The 17,083-nt window shown below is 48.6% G+C and overlaps 2 protein-coding genes across 2 annotated transcripts in view; both read left to right on the top strand.

Annotated features, from left to right (window-relative positions):
* The window catches only part of LOC137385681 (lysosomal Pro-X carboxypeptidase-like), a 32,822-nt gene that overhangs the window by 1,537 nt on the left and 14,202 nt on the right, over positions 1-17,083 (top strand). Inside the window, exon 2 of the mRNA XM_068072206.1 lies at positions 16,653-16,819. Coding sequence (XP_067928307.1) covers positions 16,679-16,819 — 141 coding nt within the window. The 5' untranslated portion in view covers positions 16,653-16,678. The remainder of the gene's footprint in view (positions 1-16,652; positions 16,820-17,083) is intronic.
* On the top strand, positions 688-8,590 carry LOC137387336 (uncharacterized). Its single transcript, XM_068073725.1, has 6 exons — positions 688-1,082; positions 1,264-1,674; positions 2,111-6,912; positions 6,994-7,003; positions 7,899-8,357; positions 8,419-8,590. Exons 1-6 carry the CDS (start codon positions 688-690, stop codon positions 8,588-8,590), a joined length of 6,249 nt encoding a protein of 2,082 aa, XP_067929826.1.

Here is a 17,083-nt window from a genome sequence, read left to right as displayed (position 1 = left end):
TAAATAAATACATGGACTTGTGACAGTGCTCTGATAACTTTGACGCTCTGATAATTCGAACACTTTCGCTCGGTCCCGTGAAGTTCGAGTTATCCATGTTTGACTGTATGTATATATATATATAGTATATATATATATAGGCCAGTGGTTCTTAATCAGGAGGAATTCCCCCAAGGGGGGAATTTTGGGATTTTAGGGGGAATTTGGCAGTTTGCCAAGGGGGATTTCAGTGGCACCAATTTTTCTTATATAAAGGGCAGCGAGGAGTGAATAAATTTCAGTAATTTCAACAAAGCCAAGATCTAAAACTGTGGAAAAGGTAAGGGTTGCTACACTACATGCATATACATACCTGCAATATTAATTGTTCAGTTACCGATTTGGTTTGCATAAACGTATAACATTTTGACAATTTGCTCTGTAGCCTAACATATGTATGATGTTTTGCTCACGTAGATATTGAACGTATTCAAATATTTTGATTGCATATCCCATATTGTAGGTGTTAGAATGTCAAAGACAAAAAGATGAACATAGGATGATTCTTACCTTAACTATGGATTCTCTTGTATGATTAAAAGCGGCATCGAAGTGCGACAATGTGTTTTGTGCATGAAAGTGTTCGCTAACGACTCCATGAAACCACATCAACTTAAGCAACACTTAAGAAATAAACATGCAGAACACATGGATAAATCAAAGCCATTCTTTGAAGCTAAAGAGAGAGAACTCAAGCGGGCAAAACTGGATTCCACTGGCAGCTTTCATATCCAGGCACAGGCCATTACTGAGGCATCATATGCTCTGTCTTACCGTATCGCCAGAGATAAGAAGCCACACATCATTGGTGAAACATTAGTTAAACTTTATCTGCTGGAGTGTACTAAGATTATTCTTGGAGACTCAGCCGCTCAAAAGATAGCCGATTTATCCCTCTCAGGCAGCACAGTGAAATCGAGGATCGATGATATTGTGGCGGATGGTGTCCCCTTACATTTAGCCAAGCCGATGCACAACCGAGTCAAGCATAGCCAAGCCAGAGCCGTACCGACTGAAGATCGAGCCGAGCTGGGCCGAGCCATGTTGGGTCTAACCAAGCAGAACAAGGGCGGAGTTTAGCAGCTATATAAGCCCGAACATTGGTCTAGCAGAGCTGTTCTGGGCCTGTTCATTGCTTGTCGCTTGATTCATTTCTTGTACACCTTGATGAACTAAGCAGAAATATATGTATTGTACTCATGCACAAGTCTTGTACTAATGGAGGAAAGTGAAGGTCGCACAAAACCTTTACACTGGTGGCAGCAGTGGGGTTGGTTACGATCCCAAGAACTCCACCACAGGACGTGCATTGGATCACTGGACTCTGGATATACTGGGCTGCCGGAAAAACGGCAGCACCCCTCCTACTGGAAGAAACCCAGAGAGAGTTGTGGAAAGCACTACAGGATTAGTAGATGCACTGCTCCGGGAGCAGAAACCTACTAAAAGGACCTATCTGAGGAGGCAGCAGGCTCCTATTGGAAGAACTTCCTACCGGAAGAAACCCAGGAAAAGCTGCGGAAAGCCTGCCAAGCGAACCGGTAGATGCACTGCTCCAGAAGCAGAAACCTATTCAGGAATCCGACAGGACTTGCTTAAGGAAGTGGTGTGCCTCTACTGGAAGAACTTCCCACGGTAAGAAACCCAGAAAGGAGCCAGCAGCCGCGGACACAGTAGAGGCACTGCTCTAGGAGAAGGGTAGAAGCTGTATTGGAAGTAATTAATGGGTACAGTTTGAGTTGGCCAAACATAAGAAAACATAGTTAGTATACACGTAGGTAGCGTAGTGTGTATCATATATGTGTCATCGCTACTAATGCATTTTTTGTGTGACCACAAACAGCCAGTTTTTATTATGCCAAGTGGTTGTTTGTTTCTTCCTCAGTTTTTCAGCTGTAACTGAACCAATAAGTCAGCCATTTTTCTAATACCTATCTTAACTTGGATTGCAAAGAATCATAGACAATTATGTAGCATCAAAAGCTCACGGTTCTCTTAATAATAAAAGAGGTAGCACACTTTATGAGAGGACCAGTTGATCTATTACTATATGGTTTTCTGGATGTACCAGTACAGTGAAAAAATTACTGGTCTTTTGGAGTGTTTACACAAAACAAGTGCCCACTGACACAGTTGGAATAAAGAGGTTAGCTTTATCGCATGTCAGAGCGATTTTGGCCAATCAGCCAAATGCACATGAGAGGATGTGGAAGCGCCTGGAAGATCTTTACTCTGATGCCAGTGTAGCGGTTAAAAGTACGTTCCTGGAGCTTGAAAGGCTTAAACAGCTCACTGAAGGAGATAACAAAGGTCTTGTGAGTTTTGTCAACACAATTGAGCTGTGTTACAGTCAATTGGGTGAGGTACGACAACTCCTAGCAGTCACACCAACACAGGTTGATGTGCTGAGGTCGAAGCTGCCACCGATAATCAGACGCGAATGGATGAGAGTTTACTCCACACTCCCCACAGAGGAGAAGATACATCCTTTTACAAGTTTCATGAAATTCTTGGAAAGCGAGCGAGACTTTTGCATACGAGAATTGTCAGAGGATGTTTTAAAATCAACCAAGCATCCAGAGAAAGACAAGAAAGCTTCAGCAGTGAGGACACATGCTGCCTCCACTGCAGATGCACCAAACAGACAAACTTCATCATGCTTGGTACATACTAATCCAAAAGTCATACACAATACAATGGAGTGTCGTCAATTCAGAAAGATGGGAAGGAAGGAGAGGGTAGGCTTGTTAATCAAGCACAAGGCCTGCTTCCGCTGTGCTGGATTGCACAAGAGGGAGAACTGTAAGAGTACTGACAAGTGCTCAATATGCCGCAAAGAGGACCACCACACTCTACTTTGCAAAGGCAATGGTGGAGACGGCCAAGGAGCAAAATGCCCCAAACCATCTTCTGATCACCAAGCCCCTCAAACCCAAGATGACAAAACAACGAACCATGCAAAGCGGGACATGACAGACTCAGTGTTCCCGATTCAACTTGTTCCTGTTGCAGGATCTACACACAAGGCTGTAGTGTTCTCTGATGGGGGTTCCAATGCTACATACGTCGCCACCAGTTCAGTGAGAAAGCTCAATGGGAAAAAGATGGGAACCACCCTACTCCGAATTACTCGGGTCGGCAATACCACATCAGAACAACGGGCTAATGTATACCGAATCAGATTAGTGACCACCACTGGTAAAGTAGTACCGGTTATCGCATATGGAATGGAGGAGATCACCACAGAAGTACCGGGTCTCGACATTGATGTCCTCAAGACACTCTTTCCACATAGGAATGACTTGTCTGACTTGGTGCGGCAAAGGTGTCGGGTAGATATCCTTTTGGGCAACGACTACTATGGATTTCATCCCAAAGTGGAAATAGACACTGCAGGAACCCACTTAAGTCTTATGAGTGGAGCCTTTGGAAGGTGCCTTCAAGGTAGTCATCCGTCCCTCAAGCAAGGTGTAATGAGTAATCTGATAGGGTCTTCTCGCACAGAAGAAGATGAAAAATCATCTGTTGACTCATTTCTGACAAAAGCTGACATAAAAAAGGTTGAAATGTTCATCGAGGCTGAGGAAATGGCCACAGAGGTGCACCCCCGTTGTGGTGGATGTAAATGTGGTAAATGCCCCATCAGGGGCCATGACTTTTCCTTTCAGGAACAGCAAGAGCTGGAACTGATACGAAACAATCTGTCCTATGACAGTCAACAGAAAGTGTGGGTAACGGCATACCCTTGGATCAAAGAACCGAGCACACTCCCGGACAACTACAATGCTGTCTTTGCCACAATGAGAAGCACGGAACAAAACCTACGTAAAAGGGGGGAACAATGGGTCAAAGTGTATCAAGAACAGATTGAAGATATGATATGCAGAGATGTGGCACGTAAGCTTACAGCGGATGAGATAGAGAAGTGGGCTGGACCAAAATTCTACATCAGCCACCTTGCAGTTGAGAATCAGAAATCTTTATCCACACCAGTGAGAATCGTCTTTAACAGCAGCCAGAAATTCCAGGGTCAGTCCTTGAATGATGCACTGGCGAAAGGTCCAGATTGTTATCTGACAAATCTCATGGGCATCTTACTACGCTGGCGAGAGAAGCCCGCTGTTATGATTGGTGATGTTAGAAAGATGTTCAACTCAATCAAAATCACTAAAGAAGAACAGCACTGCCACAGGTTTTTGTGGCGAGATATGGATGCCAACAGGGACCCAGAGATATATGTCATCACAAGGGTCAACATGGGGGATCGACCGGCCCCTGCCATAAGTGCGGAGGCTATTCTTAAAACAGGGGAACTTATGAAAGACAAATACCCTCGAGTCAATCAACTGTTTCAACAATCCATGTATGTGGATGATATTGTTGAGTCAGTAGACAGTGAGGCAGAAGCTAAATCACTCGCAGATGATGCTACCCAAGTGCTAAAGGAAGGAGGATTTAACATCAAAGGTTGGGTTTTCAAGGGAAATGGAGAAAATATGGAGACAACTCACGTCTTAGGTGTAGAATGGAGCCAGTCTCAAGATGAGATTCGGTTCACACCCCGCCTCAATTTCTCAACCAAGAGAAGAGGTAAACACTCTGGACCAGATATCCGACCTAAAGATATCCCAGTAACACTGGAGCCTCCGCTGACCAAGCGCATTGTTTTGTGCCAAATTATGAGGCTTTATGACCCACTCGGGATCTTATCCCCATTCATCATAGTTGGTAAAATCTATCTCAGGGAAACCTGGGATTTGGGATTGGGATGGGATGACCCCCTACCTCCTCGCATGAAACAAAAGTGGGTCGAGTTCCTGCTTCAGATGGGAGACCTGGAACAAATGAAATATGACAGGTGTCTCATGCCTCTTAAAGCAAAGGGAAAACCTACTCTGATCATCCTTTGTGATGCTAGCGATAAAGCATATGGCTTTGCAGCCTATGTCCGCTGGAAGTTGGAGGACAACAGCTACTTCTGTCGCCTGATCTTGGCAAAGTCTCGAATCGCTCCACTCAAGAAACTATCAACGCCTCAACTTGAGTTGAATGGTGCAGTCCTCGCCAAGAGAGGTCGTGAAACAATTCTGAAAGAGATGAGGTACAACTTTGATAAAGTTGTCCATCTCACAGATTCAGAGACTGTGCTGTGTATGCTGGCAAAGACTTCCACTCGATTCAAGCTTTATGAGGGTGTCCGAGTGGGTGAAGTACAAGCTGGCACCAACAGCGATGAGTGGAAGTGGGTAGATGGTAACAGCAATACAGCAGACTGGGTCTCGCGTGGTTGCAAACCTTGTGAGATCGGCCCCAAGACGGAGTGGTGGAGAGGTCCTTCATTTCTCTATCTAGCGGAGGGCGAGTGGCCCACGAAAACCGTAGCTGACGTTGGTCAAAAAGGGCCACTGCCTGGTGAAAAGTCTGTCTCAACCCACCACTCGAGAGCAACAAAAGCACCAACAATAGACCTGAATTATGGACGCTTCGGGTCAGCTAAGAAACTGATATGGACAGTTGCACGCCTAGTCGCCATGGCTGAAGCCAAATCATTCAAGGCAGGAAGAACCAGTAACATCACCCCAAGACACATCGAGCAAAGCAAAAAGCTACTCATAAAAGATGTGCAACTAACTATGACAGATGAACTTACTAAATCAAAACGTGGTAGGTATGCCCGGCTCAAACCGACTAAGGACAGTGAAGGGATATGGGTGATAGGTGAAAGAATGGTGGAGAGTAATCCTCTGAAACACACACCAACAGACCCTCCTCAAAGACTACTGCCTAGTATGCACCCACTATCCAGGCTTTTGATGGAAGAGTCTCATAGACAAGGAGGACACAGGGGCCGAGATGCAACGCTTGCACGGTTTCGTCATGACTACTGGGTACCACAAGGAACCAGCTTGGCCAAGTGGGTAAAGAACAGTTGCAGGATGTGTCGCATCCGGGAACCCAAACTGCTCAGCCAACAGATGGGATGTCTTCCACTGGGCAAGTTGCAGCAATCAGCCCCATTCACCAACACAGTTCTAGATTTGTTTGGACCTTTCCCCATCAGAGGAGAGGTTCAAAAGCGATCTACTGGCAAAGCATGGGGTGTGATCTTCATGGATCTTTACTCAAGGGCGGTACATATCGAACCTGTGTTTTCATATGATACCAGCTCATTCCTTATGGCCCTGCGACGTTTCACCAACATCAGAGGATGGCCTAAAGTGTTGTATTCAGACCCTGGGTCACAGTTGACACATGCAGACAAAGAACTCAAGTCTATTTGGCGTAACATTGACAGAGATGCTCTGTACAAGGCTGGCACCGATAGTGGCATGGAGTGGATCTTTGGACCCGCTGATGCTCCTTGGTATCAAGGTGGCGCAGAAGCGCTAATCAAATCAATCAAAAAGTGCCTCCGCTTTTGTATGAGCGGTCAGAGACTTTCAGCCGCAGAGTTTCTGACAGTCTGCACAGAAGCGGCGAACGTGATGAACGAGAGACCTCTTGGTCGAATCCCATCAGATGATGGAGAAATAAACATGCTCACACCCAACAGTCTTCTACTCGGAAGATGTTTTTCAAACAGTCTGGGTCATGCCACTCAACTGGCAGACTCCAGTTCTATGAGAGCAGATCTAGTAGAACAGGTAAGTGATAGATTCTGGAAGCACTGGCTACAACTTCTTGCACCAACAATGGCAGTTCATACCAAGTGGCTGAAAAACCAAAGGAACCTACAGGTAGGGGATATTGTATTAGTGAGCGACTCAAATGCCTTGCGATCCCAATATCATCTTGCAGAAGTAATCAAAACATACCCTGACAAAAAGGGGCTAGTACGCCGTGCAGACCTTCGGTACCGCAGTTATAGTACAGGTAAGTCTATGAAAACATATACAGGTGGTGCGTCGGTAGTTATCACAAGAAGTGTGCATAGGCTGGCTTTGGTTGTTCCAGTTGAGGAACAGTAAGTGACATATATACATCTTATTATATCTCATCACTATCATATATAGCCATCAGCTACTTACATTTAGTCTTCACATACTCACTTCTATCACTCAGCATACACCCTTTCTCTGACATATATATGCATTATATCTAACACTCTATCTACAAAACCATTTGTAGGCGAACTATTTTGTTACAACGTAAATCGAGCTTGTATATCGCTGAGGCATCTCTTAGATAGTACAATTAATCAAGTACTAGTATTGTGTAGCACCAAGTACATTTAGTCTTCAACCATTTTATCTCATTATACAATATATGTTAACCCGTGTTTGACCAACCCCTACCCCTCCGATGTATTGGAAGTAATTAATGGGTACAGTTTGAGTTGGCCAAACATAAGAAAACATAGTTAGTATACACGTAGGTAGCGTAGTGTGTATCATATATGTGTCATCGCTACTAATGCATTTTTTGTGTGACCACAAACAGCCAGTTTTTATTATGCCAAGTGGTTGTTTGTTTCTTCCTCAGTTTTTCAGCTGTAACTGAACCAATAAGTCAGCCATTTTTCTAATACCTATCTTAACTTGGATTGCAAAGAATCATAGACAATTATGTAGCATCAAAAGCTCACGGTTCTCTTAATAATAAAAGAGGTAGCACACTTTATGAGAGGACCAGTTGATCTATTACTATATGGTTTTCTGGATGTACCAGTACAGAAGCCTACTAGGAGCCAGACATGGCTAACAGGAGAGCCAGGAGCGCTGACCCGGGACCCGACCGACTAGTCGAAGAACTAGAGCGGGTGTTGCTGATGCCGAGAGCGCAGGAACCGGCGCCACGCTTCAGGACTCCCCAGTATAATGGGAAAGGAAATGTGAAATATTTTATTGCTCGCTTCACAGAAGTAGCCGAGTAGCTGAGTGGACAGAAGGAGCAATTCTATTGCATCTCCGGGAAGCGTTGGGCGAGCAGGCTGAGGACTGTGGGCGAGCCGAGGACCAGGAGGCCATTTTCAATGCCCTCCGGGCAAGGTTCGGACTATCCGCTAGGAAGGCGCTGAGCCAACTCAACGTCCTTAAGAGAGTGGAGGAAACGACGCTGCAGGAGCATGCTATGGAGGTAGAGAGGCTGGTACGCATTGTGTACGGGAACCCGCCGAATCGCCACAAAAATAGCATGGCTATGGAGACTTTCTGCAGCTCGCTGAGAGACCCTGCCCTGCTGACACATCTATTGGCCGTACCTACACCCACACAGGCGGATGCTGTACGAGCCGGAAATGACTATCTCCAAATCCCGGGGGCGAGCGTAGGGCCACCGGAACTCTGGTGCGAGTCCTGGAGGGAGGATCCTCTGACCAGGTGAACTCGGCCGAGACCGATGTCATAGGACAACTAGCCCGGCTAGTCCAAACTCTCACAGACAAAGTGGAACGGCTCCAGGAGCAGGTGCACTCCAGCTAAGAAAAGGAGCCAGCCAGCTACTCTTTGCTGGGGATGTGGCCATCCGGGGCATTTACGAAAGAACTGCCCTCGTCACACCAAACCGGCTTCGGGAAACAGAGGACGGCCACAGCAGTAGCTCCGACTACTAGCTGTGCCCAGGCCAAGCAAACACGGAAGTACATGTATACTAGGATTTCGTGGGACTCGACAATGGCTGATGGCTGGTCTCAACCGGCAAAGACTAGGCCGAGGAGAATTGGTGTACAGGAAGGACCTGTGGTGACACGGAATTATTACCTGTCCTTGGGTGAGATTAGTTTAGATAGCCCCCTTGTCCCGGATATTGCCTACGCCCCTCCGTGCGAACGGCAGGGTTGTAGCCCGAAGCTTAGTAGGGTGACCTCTAAATCCCTTCCACCCCAGACACTGAGAACCATCCCCACTGGACCGGACAGTCGGAAGCCTGCCTTAAAAGCGGCAGAGCCGACCCCTTCTCCGCCTTGTGAGTGGCAATCACAAGAGCAGCAGAACTGCTCCAGGCGTGGTACGGCCCGAAGTGCTGACCTCGCCCCACCACGGAAAGGAAGCCTTCCAGGCCTCACGGAGGATGTCCTGGAAGACACCCCTAGGGCGCAAGCCCTCAGCCAACCGCACTCCACCAGCTATTTCCTTCCAGGAAAAGTGGAGGGGCGGCCCATCCAGTTCCTACTGGCCACCGGATGCACCACCAATCTGATCAATAAGCAGGTATTTGATCGATTGCCATGAACCGTGTGGGACCTATTCGAGGAGAGTGACAGCCATGGACTATTGGCTGATGGAACACGGCTTCCCTTTTACGGATTAATCTGTCTAACTATCTGCTTGAGGGACGTAAAGACGGAGGAGATTTTCGTAGTGAACCGACTAAGCGAGGATGCCATCCTCGGAATGCTGTTCGTCATGGCTCATCAATGCGCTCTCGAGTTTGAGTAACTGGTGGTTCGGGTGGATGGCAGTTAGCTAGTCTGCACGGACCGGCATGGGCGGTTGCTCCAGAGCAAAGTGCAGGTGATAAGGGGGGGTAGTGGTTCCCGCCCGGGCAGAGATGGTGATACACTGTCGCATCACCACACGGAACTACTGCTCAATGGGAGTAATCGAGGGATTTCCCGACGGACCTCCCATGGCCAGTAGCCTGAACCAGCCGGGACCCAAGGGACAAGTCATCACCCGCTGTATGAATACTACAGAGCGGCCGCTGACTTTTCGGTCCGGAGCTGACTATCGGCACGTACACGAGAGTGGAGGCCCCTCAGGTCGAAGAGGACGATCCCTTACTGTGTGACGCCAGTCCGACTTCAATCAATGGAGTGCCGGCTCACCTTGAGGAATTGTTTCAGTTGGCCCGGCCGAACTATGAGGACAGAGGACAAACGTTCAGACCGGCAGCCTTGCTGCGTCGGTATGCCACCGTATTTAGTACGGGTGATGACGACGTAGGAAGGACCTCGGAGGTGGAACATTCTGTTCCACTTAAGGAGGGTACTCGGCCAATCCGACAGCCCCCTCACAGACTCGGACCAGAAAAGGAGGCAGAGGCCGAAAGGCAGGTCCAGGACCTGTTCAAACGAAGACTCATCCAGCCCTCCGGAGGAGCTTGGAGCTCTCCCGTAGTGTTGGTCTGGAAGAACGACAGGAAATGACGCTTCTGTATTGATTACCGGCGTCTCAATGCCATCACGGAGCAGGATGACAGCCTGGACGCCCTGTCCGGCAGTCGCTATTTTAGCACGCTCGATCTGGTGAGCGGGTACTGGCAGGTGCCCCTGGATGCAGAGGCGCATCAATAGTCAGCCTTCTCGACCCGGTCCGAGCTGTGGAAGGGGAAGGTGTTGCCTTTCGGACTGAGGTCTGCCCCGCCACCTTCCAAAGACTCATGGAATGCATCCTACATGGCCTCTACTGGAGAACGCTGCTGCTATATCTAGATGATATTATCGTCATCGTTTCGATACGCATCTACATCGGCTGGAGGTCTTCCAGAGACTCCACAAGGCCGGACTAAAGCTGAAGCCTTCCAAGTGCGAGCTCCTACAACCTCAGGTTTGTTACCTGGGGCACATAGTAAGCCAGAACGAAGTCTCTACAGACCCTGACAAAGTGGAGGCAGTAGCGAAGTGGCCGAGTCCGCGCAGAGTAAGGGAACTTCAAGGATTCCTCGGGTGGGTCGGTTATTACCGACAATACATCCCAGAGTTTGCCACTATAGCACACCCCTTGCACCGACTGACTGCAAAGGGAGAGCCCTGGAGGTGGACGGAAGGAGAGCAGGCTGCCTTCGACGCGCTGAAGGAAAGCATCAGCACCGCCCCGATCTTGGGCTATCCGGTTCTTCAGAGGCAGTATATCCTGAACACGGACGCCAGCGGATGTGGAGTAGGGGCCGTGCTGTCTCAAGTACAGGAGGGCTGCGAGAGGGTCATTGCCTACTACAGCAAGACCCTCACTCCCTCGGAACACAATTACTGCGTCACTCGACGGGAGCTACTTGCAGTGGTGAAGGCGGTCAAGCACTTCTGGCCGTATCTGTATGGCCAGGAGTTTCTCCTGCGGACGGACCACGCGCCACTCCAGTGGCTATGCCGGAGGAGAGAACCCTCAAACCATGCAGCCCGGTAGACTGAGATCTTGGCGGAGTTCCGCTACATCCTGGAGCACCGGTCAGCGACTCGCCACTGGAATGCGGATGGATTAAGCAGGCAGACCTGCGAAGACTGCCAGCAATGCGCGAGCATTGAACAGAGGGACGGGGGCCCCTCACAGAAGGAACTAGCAAAGAAGTAAGAGCCGTTAGCCGCGTGGGTACCGACCAGTTGTCTGGATGGGACTCCTGCCCTCGACAGCAGGATCGACCCTGGGCAACGTCGCATATCCGGGGGGGGGGGGGGCTGGCCGGCAACTCGCATGGGACTCCCGCCCCAACAGTGGCGGGATTGAACCTGGATGCCGGAGGTTCCCCCGAGGGGCTATCAGCCCCGCCAGGAGTGACAGGACCAAAGGGCGAACTAGCAAGGACACAGGCTACCGGACAGGGACCAGTGGCCATCATGTAACGTGCCATCGCCACAGGAGCGGAGGTGCCAGCAAAACACCTGAAGGTCGGGAGCAGAGAGCTGGACATCCTGCATCGCATGCGGGGCTCTCTGCGCATACGACAGGATGGTGTGCTGGAAGCTTGCGTGGCCACGCCAGATGGTGCGCCATCTGCCCTCCGGCCATGCAGGAAACCACAATGTGGTAAACGCTCACTCTGGAAAAGAAAGGTGGAAAGGACGATAAGTCCCCTCCAACTGATGTGGTACTGGTCCGGATTGACGTCCACAGTCAGATGGCTCATCAAGAGTTGCGAAGTGTGCCAGGCCGCAAAGCATGGAGGGAAAAAGGCGGCCGAAGGAAAAAGGAGGCTCTACGCAGGACGACCCTGGCAGAAGGTGGCCGTGGATCTGGTGGGGCCATTTCCTGTCACGCCAAGGGGGAACAGGTGAGTGCTGGTTCTCACCGACGACTTCACCCGGTGGCAGGACGCCTTGGCACTACCTGACGCCATGGCCCCGGTGGTCGCCAACGCACTGGATGAGCGGGTCTTCTGCTACCTGGGATTGCCTGAGCACATCCACACAGACCTGGAGACGCAGTTCAAGAGCCAATTGATGGCCGACCTGTGCCAACTCTGGAATGTGGGGAAGACCCACCCGACTCCGTATCATCCTCAGACAAATGGAATTGTGGAACAGATTAACCGGGGACTCGGAGACTCCTTGAGGGCGCTGCTCCTGGCTCGGGGACAGGATGAGTGGGACCTACTGTTTCCCCAGCTGGTGAGGGCATACAGAGGCACCCCCACTCCACGACTGAAGAGACGTCCAACCTGCTAATGTTCGGACGGGAGCTGAGGTTGCCAGACCAGCTGGAAAGTCACCCCCATCAACCGAGTTCTTTCCTGCCCACAAGCACGCTCTTTAGGTGCAGCGGAGGCTGCAGACAGTGCACGAGGCACTCCGGCGAAGCCAGATGGAGGTGCGACAAGAGGATAAAGAAGAACCACTGCTGTACGCCCCAGGCGACTGAGTATGGCTCACGAACAAACGCCGAAGACGAGGAGAAAATCCCAAGTTACAGGCAAAGTTCGTGGGACCACACCAGGTCTCGAAGGCCTGGGGGAACCACACGTATCTGGTGAAACGGCAAGGACAGTCTTCCATCTAGAGCAAGGGAAGGCTGAAGCCTTATCACGCTTGCCCAGAGAGGTTGGGGCAGGCCCCAGCCACTCTGGAGCCAAGGAGGGGTCCAAACATGAAGGGCGCTTAACCCAGCAAGCCGGAGAGAAGGCAAGAGGAGGGCAGGATAGATCCTGTACCAATAAGGCCACCCCCCATCTGGGAAAAATTGCTATTAGAGGCTGCAAAGAATCGAGGAGAGGAGGGAACTGCTGTGGAAAATCCAGTCAGACTGGAAAAAGAAGCAAGTCAAGAACACCTTCCTAGTTCCGAAGAAATCAATCCGGCCAAACGGATTAAAGGTCCGGGAGAACCGGAATCAAACCCGCTAGAGACCGCAACACTAGATCCCATCAGCCCCGCAATCCAATCAACTCCGGTCCGGCGCAATCCGAGGCCGGCCTGGACAACCAGAAGGCCGGAACGATACGGAGATGGTATATGCTACTCGATGGAATTAACGGAAATTGGTCCGGAGGTCGCGCGGGAAGAAGGTAGAACGGTTCTCACGGACGCAACCAAGGATTTCTTATTAAAGCACTCGTTTTCTCTGAACGATATCAAAACGCTGGAAAAGATGGAGAGCGAAGGCAACACATCTCTACAGGTTTTACTGACTTTGGTCACAATGAGTTTGAAAGAAACTGGAGAAGGAGTGGGTAGGTCAACACCGGCAAACGTGGTTGCCTACAAAGGGAGGAACACGGAGAGGGACGAGGCACGACAGCCAGATTCTGCCGTGTTGGAGATTACGGAAGAGAAAGCAGAGGCACTGCTGAATGCCACTCTGACAGAGGACAGCGTTGAGGAGCTACTGAACGAAGTTATGCCGGAACCAGTGGATGAGGAGTGCCGGGTGGCTGCTGTACGCACGAAGAAGAGACGTATCAGTCCCCCTTCACCGGAGTTGTTTTCTTCTCCGCCGGCTGTTGCCATGAGGGAAAGCACACCCGTGAGGCAGCCAGAGCCAGAGAGGGTCAGGCCACGGAAGAAGACCATCGTGAGGACCATTAAGTACCTGTCTTCCCGGACTGTGGCACGAGCGGAAGAGCAGGTGCAAGATGGAAGTTGCCGGATCTGCCAGTTCACAACCTGCATCCGGCGAATCCAATTTCATGTGCTGCAACACTACGCCGTGTTTGTGTGCCCCTGCGATTGGCAGCACGTTTCAAGGGACCAGATGTTACTACACCACGCGACTCACCAGCAAGGAGGAGTGGAGCCGGTGGTATATCTGGTGGATCAAAACTCCTGTGAGCAGTTTTGCTAGGAGAACATGAGGGGCTCCCTGACGATGGCTGCCTGCACACCCACTACCAGAGGAAGGAGACGTCGCAGCCCCCGGAGAGGAGTACAGCGGGCTAGGACACCACCGTGCCTCTCAGCCCGGGTCCGCCCAGCTTCGACCAGGAGGAGCAGGACGACCGTGGAGCCCTCCGGGTCACACACCCTGGCCGAAGTGATAGGACGGACTCCGGCCAGCCAGACCCTCCTGCAGACGCAGCGCAGCCGGGCCTGGTTGCTAACGCAGGCCGCACTAAAATGGACGAGGGCTGCTGAGACTATGCAGGTGACCCTGCGGCAGGGACACCTGGAGGGCCGGGAACGCCAGCTACTATTGGAGGAGATAGAGCACCTCCGCTATGGAGCCCACCAACATGAGGCTCTGGCCCAGCTAGCCTTCCCACAGGATGTGAATTGGAGACCCTAGTCACCAATGGGAGGAGTGTGTGGTGGATGGCATCCCCTTACATTTAGCCAAGCCGATATACAGCCAAGTCAAGCATAGACAAGCCAGAGCCGTACCGAATGAAGGCCGAGCCGTGTTAGGTTTAACCAAGCAGAACAGGGGCGGAGTTTAGCAGCTATATAAGCCCGAACATTTGTCTAGTAGAGCAGAGCTGTTCTGGGCCTGTTCATTGCTTGTCACTTGATTCATTTCTTGTACACCTTGATGAACTAAACAGAAATATATGTATTACTCATGCACGAGTCTGGTACTAGTGGAGGAAAGTGAAGGTCGCACAAAACCTTTACAATATGTCTGCGGACATAAAGAGGCAAGTAATTGAAAAGATCAAGTCATCTCCCATGTTCGCCATTCAACAAGATGAGTCCATTGATGTTGCTAGCATTTCACAGCTGATGGTGTTTGCACGCTATGTACATTGAGAGACAATTGAGGAAGAATTTCTGTTCTGCAGTCCTCTAACAGAGACCACCACAGCTGCTGATGTTATGAACCTGGTTTCCGACTTCTTCAGCAAAGAACAATTGGAAACTAATTGGAGTTTGCACTGATGGTGATCCAGCCATGCTTGTCAACAGTCAACACTCATATAGTGTTGAGTGTATATAAGACAGTCTATATATGTGTATATATATATATATATATATAGTTTTGAGTCAATGGACAATCAAGAATATTGAAGAAAACAAGATCTGTCTTCAGAGACTTATTTCTGGTATTAGTTTTGCATCATTTTGTAGGGAACTAAGAGAACTGCCTTAAAAACTTATATTCCAAAGGTAAGATCAATTAGCTGGCAACTTCTAGAACGACTTCATCATTGTGAAAATTGTGAGAGGTTGTTACTATAATGCTGAAGCATGCTGTGTGAGTGGATGGCTTGGTTTAGCCTGTAAAACACATTAAGAAGCACCACAATGCCAGCAGTTTGCATCTCACCCTTACTCGGTCAAGGTCATCTCACCCTCACTCGGTCAAGGTCATCTCTCACTCACTCGGTCAAATGAACATCGATGTAACCTTAGAAAAAGTAGCTGATATGAACTTTATTGGATGAGCAGATAACGCATTAGGATTATGTTCAGTCTGTTGCTGAGGCTAAAGGTTTTTAATGTTAGCGCAATACTTATCGAGCTAAAGTGGTCTAGTTGTATGAGATGGCTTTCAGTCATCTGTAGTGTTAGCTCTATTTCTCAGCTGCGTCTGTCACTGCACAATCTAAGGACAATGGAGCTTTTTACGGTTATACCATGATCGCGTTTTGCCTGCCTATGTTGATCAGGCTGAGGACAGTGTCTTTTGTCCTCCTCACCGTGCTTTCAGCAATATTTCACTTATTATTCTTAGTTTTTTTTGCAGTGAACGAAGACTGTGTTTCTCTTTCATTTTCTTTAACACTTGATGCCATTACACAAATTTTCGGTAGACATTTCGGTTTACATACATTGGCAAGGGGAGCTTGACGGAGACTATAGGAGGTTGATAAATTGTTGGTGTTGTGTGACTCACAAAGACTAGACTAATGACATCATTTAGTCATTCTTCAAGGCATCCTTACTTATTTTAATTCTTGCTTGACGCTTGGTAGAACATCTACAAAGGTTTTAAATAAATGTATAATGTATAGGGGGTGACTTAACAATTAGAGGAAATTAGTTGACCAGTAGTTAGGTATTAGTTGTATTCAACATGGCAGCACTTTCCTTATATTATTACAAACCAGCTAATGCACTCCTTATGCTTTGAATTATAAAGGATGTCAACAGAGTATTTTTGTGAACTGAATCGATAGCTTTCAAAAAGTCCATAATCTTATTTTGTTACTGTTACAGGTGAATGGTGATGCACAGTTAACCTAATATCTAAATTCTTTCCTCGTTTTATCTTGACAAGTATGCATAGTTTTCTAGAATTTCTAAACTTTCTCACTAGACCACTTGAGAAGGTTTCGATGGCTTTAGTTTTTGCTGTGTAAGTCTGCCACTCCATTGCTATTGCAATAAGCTTTTAATTTGAAAAGCTGTTGCAAGAAGGTCGGAGTCACTCTCACAATATTTGGGAAAACTCAGTTTGTTGTTGGTATTGAAATAAGACATGATTCATGTAAATAATATTTCCGATCTTGTATGGACACCTTATCGGTGTCTCCTATTTCCTATTGTTTTTAATTAGTCAAATTAACCCCCTCCCCCAACGTTTTAGTGATTTTAAAGACTCGGTGTTGACTCATGATTTCTAAAACGTTAAAGATGAGGCTTGTTTGTGCAAGTTTGCTGGCATTGCTTCTGGCTGACACCTATGCGATAGAGCAGCTTGCTGCCAAAGAGAAGAGTGCTTATTCGTACAAGACTGCCTTTCACACCTTGCCGGTAGGTGATTTTTACTTCCATTCTGTATTTCCGTTTACACTAAAATTTACAATGTACTAATATTCTCACTGCACTGACACTTACAGTTTACTCAAATTTACAATGCGCTAACATTTACGATTCACCTACATTTATGGTGCACTAACATTTATGATGCACTAGAATTTACAATGCACTAACATTTACTATGTACCAACATGTGCTGCAGCAATATCATCATTTGACAGTGCATATGTTTCATCAGCTCCCCAATTTCTCATGGCG

This window comes from Watersipora subatra, chromosome 1 (assembly GCF_963576615.1).
Source record: "Watersipora subatra chromosome 1, tzWatSuba1.1, whole genome shotgun sequence".
NCBI lineage: Eukaryota > Metazoa > Bryozoa > Gymnolaemata > Cheilostomatida > Watersiporidae > Watersipora > Watersipora subatra.
The sequence above is the reverse complement of the archived record's forward strand: the minus strand, read 5'-3'. Positions and strand labels throughout refer to the sequence as shown.

Bases quoted from the DNA above. Each gene is read 5' to 3' on its own strand.
- LOC137387336 (XM_068073725.1), top strand. From the start codon at position 688: ATGGATAAATCAAAGCCATTCTTTGAAGCTAAAGAGAGAGAACTCAAG. The intron at 1,083-1,263 runs GTTGGGTCTAAC...GTACTAATGGAG, and splicing joins GCCGAGCTGGGCCGAGCCAT to GAAAGTGAAGGTCGCACAAA. The intron at 1,675-2,110 runs GTAAGAAACCCA...TGGATGTACCAG, and splicing joins TACTGGAAGAACTTCCCACG to TACAGTGAAAAAATTACTGG.